Here is a 10,397-nt window from a genome sequence, read left to right as displayed (position 1 = left end):
GGAGGGGCGACCCGAGAGTGACAGCGACCAGGCGTGTGAAGAGGGGGGCGGGCCCGATCGATGTTCTCGGGCTCCGACGCCCTGGCCTGATGGGAAGCGGGTGGACTCCGCCCTCCCGTGAGAGTTGAACCTTGGGACAATGTGGGGCAGTGATCGCTTAGCGGGTGCGGGGTCTGGTGGGGCGGTCGTGACGGTGGCCTTCACGAACGCTCGGGACTGCTTCCTGCATCTTCCGCGGCGCCTCGTGGCCCAGCTTCACCTGCTGCAGGTAACGCGCTGGCCAGACGCGGACATCAATGATGTCTCGTGGGACTAGTGTCTGCTGACACCTTTCCCCGCCGGGGCATCGTCTGCCCCCCCACCCGAGCACGAGCTGGGGCGTGAGCGAGGGCCCCCTGTGGGCACGGCGTGGGGTGGCAGCGTGGGCACCCACACCGCGGCTAGTGTATCCTCAGACCCTACAGTGGTCTCATTCCTAGTGCACCCCTCTAACTCGGCTAAACCAGACTGAGCATGCTAGGGTTCTGCTTCAGCATTCAGAAGCGGTCCTCACTCTAGGATGGAAAGTTCGAGAGAGCTCTTACAGGTTTGCTTACAGGTTGCTAAAGCACTATCCTGCCAACGAGTGGCCAGTGCAGCAGTAGAGGCAGTGAGTGGCAGACTTGGTTTGTAGATTACCAAGGCTTCCAACCTGTGCCAAAGGTTATTAAGGTGACAGTTCTCCCTGCTTAGGAGGACTTCGATCACAGCAAGAGTATGTGAAGTGGAGTGAGAACGTGACAAGGCGATGGAATTATTCACACCTCACACTTTCACCTCGGTAGCCAGGATTTCTTGGACCTCAGCGAACTGTCGCTGGCTAGATGCTGTCTGTCATTATGGTGTTTCAAGACTATTAACCATTGGTTTATGGAGTTTATACAGCATCCATGTTTTCCTAAGAGTGAGCACAAATAGAATCTCTTAGTTTGAGTGTATTCATGGAGTTAGACTATTTGAAATCTAAAATCCTAGATGCATGGTACCTAAATACTGGCACATAAAAGAAATAACCAAGAGTTTGAAATGACTTCAAGTATTACATACACCTTTATTTCCACTGCTACATTTATCTTGCTTTTACAATTCACCTATCAAAACACTCCAGTTTCATCGGAATCATTTTTACTGTTCATTTATCTTCACCAAATATTCTTTAACTGTCTGGCTTGCTTTCTGGTGGCTGAATCAGTCACTGTCACCAAATTCCAGCTTGGTTCATTGTTCCCTGTCATTTCTGATGGAGATATTCTGTGTACTTTCAAATCCCAAATTAATGAGTTTACAGGAATAAACTCACCACTCCATGCCATGAGTTTAGAAAATTGCTTCTTTACAGTAACTAAGAGTTTGATCCTGACATGCCCTTGCTCCCATAGGTTCATCGCTTATGTTGTCTTGGTGTTTTATTTCTTTTTCTTTCTTTCTTTCTTTCTTTCTTTCTTTCTTTCTTTCTTTCTTTTTTGAGATGTAAAGAAGTATTCTTGAGAACTAGTTCAAAGGTATCTTTGAAGTTTAATTTTTTTTTTTGTTTTTTTTTGGGGGGGCTGGAGTTCGAGACAGGGTTTCTCTCTATAGCCCTGGCTGTCCTGGAACTCACTCTGTAGACCAGGCTGGCCTCAAACTCAGAAATCCACCTGCCTCTGCCTTCCAAGTGCTGGGATTAAAGGCGTGCGCCACCACTGCCTGACTTAAATGTTTTTAGCCTTGAAATAAATTGCTGTTTCTTCTAAGCCTATATCAGCAGAACATGACAACTCCACCCCCTATTGTCAAAGGAATGCCTGTTTTATAGGAAAATTATGTAAAAGAAGATAAAAATTAGCCATAATTCCAGTGCCTGGAAATAATGAATACCGAGCATTTGGATTACGTCTTGCATGCTTATTTCTAATCTTTATTGTTTATGGAAATGTAGAACTACACACACACACACACACACACACACACACACGTGGTTTCATGTCCTGATATTGTATAGAGGTCATTACTTTTAGCAATTAATTGGTATGATACCATAAACTGGCCATGATTTATATAATTACTCACCATGATTAACTTTTGAACTCAACTTTTAGAAACTTAAAGCAACAGCAGTGTTTTACTGACACACAAAAGTGTTGTGGCTTATGGGTTGTTGTTTTCATTTTTTGGTTATTTAGAATTCCCGGAATAATTAATTGTGTCTTAGTCAGGGTTTCTACTGCTGTGATGAAACACTGTGACCAAAAACAAGTTGGGGAGGAAAGGGTTTATTTGACTTATACTTCTACATTGTAGTCTGTCATTGAAGGAGACCAGGACAGGAACTCGAGCAGGACTGGAAACTGGAGGCAGGAGCTGGCGCAGAGGTCCTGGAGGGGTGCTGCTTACTGGCTTGTTCCTAATGGCTTGCTCAGCCTGCTTGCTTATAGAACCTAGGACCACTAGCCCAGGGGTGTCTCCACCCACAATGGGCTGGCCCTCCCTCATCGGTCACCAATTAAGAAAATGCCTTAGAGGCTAGCGGCAGCTGGATCTTATGGAGACATTTTCTTAAATGAAGTTCCCAGCTCTCAGATGACTTAGCTGGTATCAAGTTAACAAGAAACTATCCAGCACAAATTGGGCTAGAAGGCATAGATAAGTGTTAAAGCAGAAAGGTTTATGTGTTGGGAATTAATAGGCTGAATTATCTCTTTTGTGCTAAAGCCCTAATTATGCAACACGGATACACAGTTAATGGGAGGAAGGGTTACAATGACCTTTATCTGATTTACCTCATGTTTTTCAGAATCCAAATATTCTGGTTCTTCCTCAAACTTCCTGAACCAGAATCTATGAGGAACAGATTTTTAAAAGATGTAATAAATCTTCTGGTGACTTACATGCTCAGAGTTCAGAGCTATGGCTGTGGAACCATCAAAGGTTAACAGTGAAAGGACTCAGGTTATCTAGGTCCTTCCCTTCTCTCAGACACAAGGAAGTCTGAGGCAGCTTTCAGTTTCAAGAAGCTAACTTGTGCTCTTATCTGTCCTAACTGTGTCAGCTTCGCTCGCCTGTGTCTGTTTCTCACCCGGCTGATCTCACTCCTGACTCTGCTCTTTTGCTGGTTCGATGCCTGCCCCCACCAAAGCCTTCTTCCTTTCATATAAACCCAGGTCTTTAACAATGGTATAGGGGGCTGAAGAGATGGCTCAGCGGGTAAGAACACCGACTACTCTTCCGATGGTCATGAGTTCAAATCCCAGCACCCACATGGTGGCTCACAACCATCGTAAAGAGATCTGACACCCTCTTCTGGTGTCCAAAGGCAGCTCCAGTGTACTTACATATAATAAATAAATAAATCTTAAAAAAAAAAAAAGATAAAAAAAAAACCCAATAGTATAATCCTTCTCCCACATAGCTCTGGGGGTCTCCGTTGCCCATAGCTAAGTATTTGTAACATACTATTTTTTTCAAACATGTCTTCCTTTGTTCACAAAAGTCCTTATGTAGGGTACCAAGTAGATATTTAACTGAGAAGTTCTTGGTCGTTCTGGTCAACCCTTACTTCTTGCTAGGTTTTCCATTGCAGGGTCTCACTGTGTAGCTCTGGTTGGCTTGGCACTCTCTCTGTTGATCAGGCTGTCTTTAAACTCGCAGAGGCCCACCAGCTTCTGCTCCTGAGCACTGGGATTAAAGGTGAGCACCGTGCCTGCTCTGTAAGATACTTATGGCCATCACGACCCCTGCTCACTGACAGGAGTAGTGTCTCCCATTGTGACACCTCAGACCTTGTCCTTGAGGCACACGGTCACTCCCAGATGAGAACCCCTGCTTCCAGTCACTCTCTGTATATTTAAAGCTCCGCATATGCTGCGATTGCAACAGAAAAAGGATTCCTACTGACACTGAGTGCAGAAAATGATCTACACCTCACCCAGGAATAGCCATGTGCAGACTTGTCATTTCCTCGAGTTAGGAAGAGATAGCCCAGGCCTCAGACCTAGGCACTCCTGAGGCATTTGTATAGATTCACCCGATTGCTTCTTTCATGGTGATGTTGATAACACAGTGTGGGCCAAAGTGAACAATTAGTGCACTTCTTCATGACATCCCTGAAGGGGGTTCTGTTTTATTACTCAGACCTGTGGTGCTAATGGAAACCAATGTACAAAGCAGCTTAGAGGGTTAGTTTGCCAAACCCCACTGAGCGCAGCTCATGACGCTGTGCAGCTAGTAACTACATTCCGACCAAAACCAAATGACTGTAATGGTTTTCTTGTGTGATAAAGTTGATTTTTTTCTTTTGTTTTCCCAGTGACCTACTACACCTTTTTGACATTTAATACATTTTAGACATTTAAGGATGTACTTTATATTTCTTTCTTTAATGTCTCTCGTTTTAAAGCTTTCTTATGAAATGGGGGCACTGAGTTGTAATATGAGCAACTTATGAAACCACCTAAACAGTGCCTGGGGCTCTGTTACCTTTGCCCTTGTGGCCTAGACAGTGACCCAGGACTTCTTGACTCCAGAGCCAGGGCTCCAGTGTGCTTTAGCAGCCTGTGCTCAGTTGGATGAGCTTTGCCAGAAGGAACAGTTGCATCATTGCTTGGAAATTGTGAGAAAAATTATGCAGCTAAAGGACAAACAGTGGCCTTTGTTTTGTTTATTCTTTCAAGACAAGCCTCTGTGTAGCCCTGGCTGTGCTGGCACTCACTGGGAAGACCAGGCTAGCCTTGAACCCAGAGATCTGACTGCCTAAATAACAGTGACTTTCTTATTTATGTACAGAAGTTTACTAGTGAGTGTGTTTGCCTAAGGCTCCTGTATCCTTCGCAATTTGTTCTGTTTAAAGAAACATGGAGTGCGGAAATTTGATATAAATGAGAGTTTGGCTTCACTATTTTAAAGTTAATGAATTTAGTTTGAAATGAATTTAATAGCACTTAAGTTTCCGAACATAAAAACTCTTCAGGACTATTCATCAAGGTGCTTGCTGGTTTTTTTTTTTTTTGTTGTTGTTGGTGGTTTTTTTTTTTTTTTTTAGAAGTGGTAAATGTGTGGAATGCTTGTGATGCAATAGGAAATGGGTAAAGCATATTACATCCTGTCCATAACATACAAACGCGAGAATCACTGAAAAATGTTAGCAAGAAGTATACAAAACTGTTCATATGATTGTGTTTCCCTCCCAGTGCACATATTTCCCAAGATTCCTATGAGGATAGTTGTCCTGTTTTTGTTTTTGTTTTCAAGATAGGATATCACTATGTGACCCAAACTGACCTTAAGCCCTCCTGCCTCAGCCTCCAAAGTGCTAGGGTCCCAGATACACAGAATCATCTCTGAAATACAACTCTTTAACCGTAGAGGGGCTCTGGTCACTTAACTCTCAGCCACAAGTGTACATACCGTGTTATTTTCATGTTCTGTTGGTCTGACAGATAGTTATTTAATTATGTGCGTGTGATGGCACTTGTGACGTTCAGAGGGCGCCAGAGCCGAATCCCCTGTAAACTTAAGGGCACAGAACCATCTCTCTGGCCCCTGTTTAAACTATTTGCTTCTATGGTTTTATGACCTTTATTTACTTATTTATTGTGTTTTTGAGACAGAGTCTTACTGTATAACCTTGGTGGCATGAGGCTCACTATGCAGATGAGGCTGGCTTTGAACTCATAGAGACTAGCCTGCTTCTCCCTCCCAAGCACTGCGATTAAAGGTGTGTGCCACCATGCCCAGCCAGGTTTATGAACTTGAAAAATCCTTAAGAAACTGCATACTGTACCATCTCAGGAAGTCACTAACAGTCATTCTTTCTGGGAATGTGGGCCCTCCTTTACACCTTAATTTTTGTACTTTTACCATATATATTTATTAACTTTTTAAATAAATCTGTTGATCAGTAAGAGATTAAATACCCCAGCTGATTGGAGTTTCAAAAGTCTAAACTGTTGTTTTATATCTTTAAATTTTAATTATTTTATTAACTATATAAGCATTTTCCCTGGATGTATGTAATGTTTTTACTTCTCACATGCATACTGGAAGCCTGTGTAAGTTCATCCAAGTACCTATGGCATTCTGAATTCTGAACCCTTGAATCAACCCGTAAGGCTTAGGACACTAAGACAGCGAGCATATTGGTTTTGTGGGTAGCATTGCCACAACTGGATGTTTAAAATAATTACTGTTTTTAAATTACAAATGTGAATAAAGAATGATTAACTACCTCGTACTTTTTTTTGTTTTTTTGTATTATGATAGTTGCTTATCTGAATCCAGAGGAAAAACCATAAAAACTTACTACCCCCTTTTCTCTCCCATTATTTGGCTAAATAGAATCAAGCTATAGAAGTAGCCGGGGATCACCAGCCTGCCTACCTGAGCTGGGTCGAAGGCAGGCATTTTAATGACCAAAGTGAAAATGTGGCAGAAATTAATAGACAAGTTGGCCAGAAACTTGGACTCTCGAGTGGGGATCAGGTAAGTGCACCGTGTGACTGCAGTCACTTCTTTGTAATGTCATGTCCCAAGGTGAGGTCATTCGCCTGCTCTCATCACCAGGCCAAGACACTCACACTGACTGTAGTTACATCAGTGTCTTACCTGTGACGCGCCTCCTGCGCAACTCTGCATTCTAGATGCTCATTTTCCAGTCAGTTCTTTGTGAAATTATTTTTTTCTTTTGAGTGTTGGGTTTTCTCCTTATTTTAGAACTCCAGTTTAGTTCTTGTCACAACAGTTTTATTATTTATTATGTGTGTATGTGTTTGTGGGGGGATGGGGGATGGGGAGTAGTGGGGTCAGGAGGTCAGAAGCGAACTTGCAGGACTCTGTTCTCCCTTTTTTATGTGTGAGTCCCAGTGATTGAACTCAGGTTGTCTGTCAGGCTTGATGGCAGGGCCCTTCACCCAGAGCCGTCTCCCTGGCTCCATTTTACACCCACCCCCCCTTTTCTCCTTCCCTCCCTCCTTCCCTCCCTCTCTACCTCCCCCTCTCTCCTTCTTTCTCTCCCCTTCCTCTCCCTCTCTCCATCTCTTTCCCTCCTCCCCCCCTTTCTTTCTTTTTTAAAGGACTCACTGTGTCACTGAGGATGAATTCTGAACTCTTTGATGCTTCTGTTCAGCCTCCCGGGTGTTGGGAAGAGGCGTGTGCCAAGGCACCTGACTTATTTATTATTTTTCTTACATAACTTCTAACCTTTCATGAGCTTACTTGATTAAAAATATAATTTCGACAGGCACTGGTACCCATGATTGTATGTGCTTATTGTAGACCACAGAGCATAAGGACTTGGGTCATTTTTTTTTTTGTTCTATTATGTTCATCAGTTTATTAACTTTAAATATTCAGTTTAAATATTCACGTAAAATTTGATTGAAAGTAGAAATTTCCATTTTCTCTTTCCTGAAATCCAACCTTAGAACGGATGTTACTGTTTGTTGAGATCCAGCTAGACCTTGAGGCCCATACATATTTCCCGTAATTTTTACTCCACAGAGTGTATCACATACCTTTCTATGCACAGTGGTCAGTGGGTATAGTTGAGTTGCTTCCATGGCACTCATGAATGCCATGGTCTTTAGATGCTCATACCTTTTATACAGTGGCAGGATATTTGCAAACACCTATATCCTGTACTCTTAAAATCACCTGGCCCTGTACTCTTTAAATCACCATGGGAGACTTGTAATACCTAATTCAATGTCAGTGCCGTGTAAATAGTTACATTGTTTAGGGACTGTGCCAAGAAACAGATGCTTCTATAGATTCAGGCTTTCTTCTCCATCATTTCTTTCCACAGTTGGTTGCATATCATTGCAGGGACAGACAGGAGGCTGCCTAGCCCCCAGGACCTAAGCGTCTTACTTTTCTGGAGTTGCTTTTGTACTTTCTCAGAATCATGAGTAGCTTGGGCATCTCTTTTGTGAACTGCTTGGGACAGAGTGTGCTTCAGACCCGGGAGTATTTGCAGAGCCTACCAGTCGGGCAGTCCACATCCAAAATTCTAAATCGTGAAGTGCTCTAAAATGTAAAACTCAGGCTCAGAACGCTTCAGACTCCAGAGCATTTAAAATTCAGGCTTTCAAGTTAGGGGCATTTCACCAGCTAATAAGGACTAAGATGTCAAAGATGGACTCATCGTGCCTGGAGGTGACATGACACTGAAGGTCTCACTCAATAATGGGGCCATCTTGCTCTCTAGCTAGCGCCTGTTTCTCATTGCAGAACGTGAGGGTGCCAAATATTTTCAAACTTATTCTGAACTCATCGTGGTTTTATTTACAAGTGCTGTCGATAATTAAAAAGGTCATTCACGAGAAGTCCGTAAGCCTCTTGATAGGCTTTTGTGTGCCCTATTCCTTTCTAGAATTTTAGGGTTTTAGTGGCGGGAATGTGTGTGTGAGTGGGCACGTGCCCATGTGTGTGGAGACCACAGCTAACAACAAGTGTTTCTCTTAATTTCTTTTTTTTTATTCGATATATTTTTTATTTACATTTCAAATGATTTCCCCTTTTCTAGCCCCCCACTCCCCGAAAGTCCCGCAAGCCCCCTTCTTTACAGTCCTCCACTCTACCAGCTGAGTCTCTTAATTTCTTAATTGCTTGCCCCGGAACCCTATTTTTTTTTTTGTTTTTATTTGTTTTGATTTGTTTTTAAGATTTTTTTTTCTCAATTATATGTCCAAGTGAGTATGTGTATGTAAGTGTCAGTACTCACAGAAGCCAGAGGAGAAAAGTCAGATGCCCCTGGAGCCAGAGCTGCAGGGGACTGTGAGCTGCCTCACGTGAGTGCTAGGCCCCAACCTCTCCTTGTCTGGGGGAGGGCACATGCTCTTAGCTGCTGAGCCATCTCTCCAGCCTATCCACCCTAGTTACTGAGACAGGGTCTTTCACTGAACCTTCAGCCTGATAATTTACAGAGCCCAGCTGACCAGCAAGCCTTCAGGAAACTCCTGAGTGCTGGAATTCTAGGAGCCATTTCTTAGGGTTTGCACTGTGTGAGTACTCTGAGTCCAAACCCAGGTCCTCACGCACACATGGCAAGCGCAGACAGGGCCGTCTCCACAGCCCTTAGAAGCTTTCATTTTTAACAGGAAAATGACCGTACAAGTCACCGGTGCCTGGCTTTGCCAACCTATCTTTGCCCAGAGTTGGTACCAACAGCTCTGGGACGGATCAACTCCCTAGGGTGGATCCTGGGGTCTCGATTAGAACTCTGCACAGCCCTCCTTGTTTTTCATTTTCATTGCTCTCAGTGACATTTGCCTGTTTCTGCAGACTCCCCTCTGAATGCTCCTGGGAAGACTCCAGAGAACATGCGAACCCCCTTGCTAGCCTGGGGAGCACTCACTTCCTGGTAGAGGGAGGAACTCTGTGTTTCCTCGTGCTCATCCCATCCAAACAGAGTGTGATCATGTGTTCCTGTAATCCCAGCTACTCCGGAGGCTGAGGCAGAAGAATCTTGAGTTCAGGCCAGCCTTAGCAGTGTAGTCAGATCTAACCAAAAAAGGAAGGAGAGGCTGAAGAGACAGACAGACGGCTTAGTGGCTAAGAGCACTAGCTGCTATTCTAGAGAACCCAGATTAATTCCCAGCACACACGGGGCACCTCACAGCTGTCTGTAGCTCCACTCTTCTTCCTCGGAATAACTTTGTTTTTGAAAATGTATTGTACTTGGATGCTCCTTTGTTCTGTAGTTCATTGTGAAAATTTTTTTCCTAAAATATTCAGTATATCAAGGCCTGGCTAAGAATAAGTACTTAATACTTGTCATCTGAGACATAGAAGAAGGGGGGGGGGCAGGTTGCAGAGAGAGACAGACAGTGAGACAGAATCTTACCTAAAGAGATAACTTATTTTCTAAAGATACAAGAAAATGTTATAAAAGTAATATTTTATTTCTTATGTCTCCAGGTGTTTCTCAGGCCTTGTTCCCATGTGGTATCTTGCCAACAGGTTGAGGTGGAACCTCTCTCAGCAGACGACTGGGAAATACTGGTAAAGGAAAACTAAGTGCTGTCTTACTGTAAGATTAAATGACATATAAGCATCAGTTGGTAGGTTTCACTGGGCTTCTCTATATATTCTTAGTTCATATTTTAAGAATGACTTGGTAGAGATAAATTGTATAACATGAGAACCACAGATGTGTTTGGGATTTGTTTATTTATTTCAGTTTTTCCCAGACAGGGTTTCTCTGTGTAGCCTTGGCTGTCTTGGAACTCACTCTGTAGACCAGGCTGGCCTTGAACTCAGAGATCCCCCTGCCTCTGCCTCCCAAGTGCTGGGATGAAAGGTGCGCACTACCACCACTGGGAGTGTGGTAGTGTGTGGGGGTGTAGGGTTGTAGGGGTGTGGGGGTGTGGGGGGAATTAATTTTA

General features: G+C 43.6%; 1 protein-coding gene across 2 annotated transcripts in view; it reads left to right on the top strand.

Annotated features, from left to right (window-relative positions):
• Positions 1-61: 61 nt before the first annotated feature.
• Positions 62-10,397, top strand: part of Pex1 (peroxisomal biogenesis factor 1) — a 41,105-nt gene continuing 30,769 nt past the window's right edge. For both annotated transcript variants that reach the window (XM_052173181.1, XM_052173182.1), the window contains exons 1-3: positions 62-268; positions 6,352-6,495; positions 9,931-10,014. In XM_052173181.1, the coding sequence (XP_052029141.1) occupies positions 140-268; positions 6,352-6,495; positions 9,931-10,014 (357 nt within the window). In that variant the 5' untranslated portion in view covers positions 62-139. The remainder of the gene's footprint in view (positions 269-6,351; positions 6,496-9,930; positions 10,015-10,397) is intronic.

Source organism: Apodemus sylvaticus, chromosome 2, assembly GCF_947179515.1.
Source record: "Apodemus sylvaticus chromosome 2, mApoSyl1.1, whole genome shotgun sequence".
Classification (NCBI taxonomy): domain Eukaryota; kingdom Metazoa; phylum Chordata; class Mammalia; order Rodentia; family Muridae; genus Apodemus; species Apodemus sylvaticus.
The sequence above is the reverse complement of the archived record's forward strand: the minus strand, read 5'-3'. Positions and strand labels throughout refer to the sequence as shown.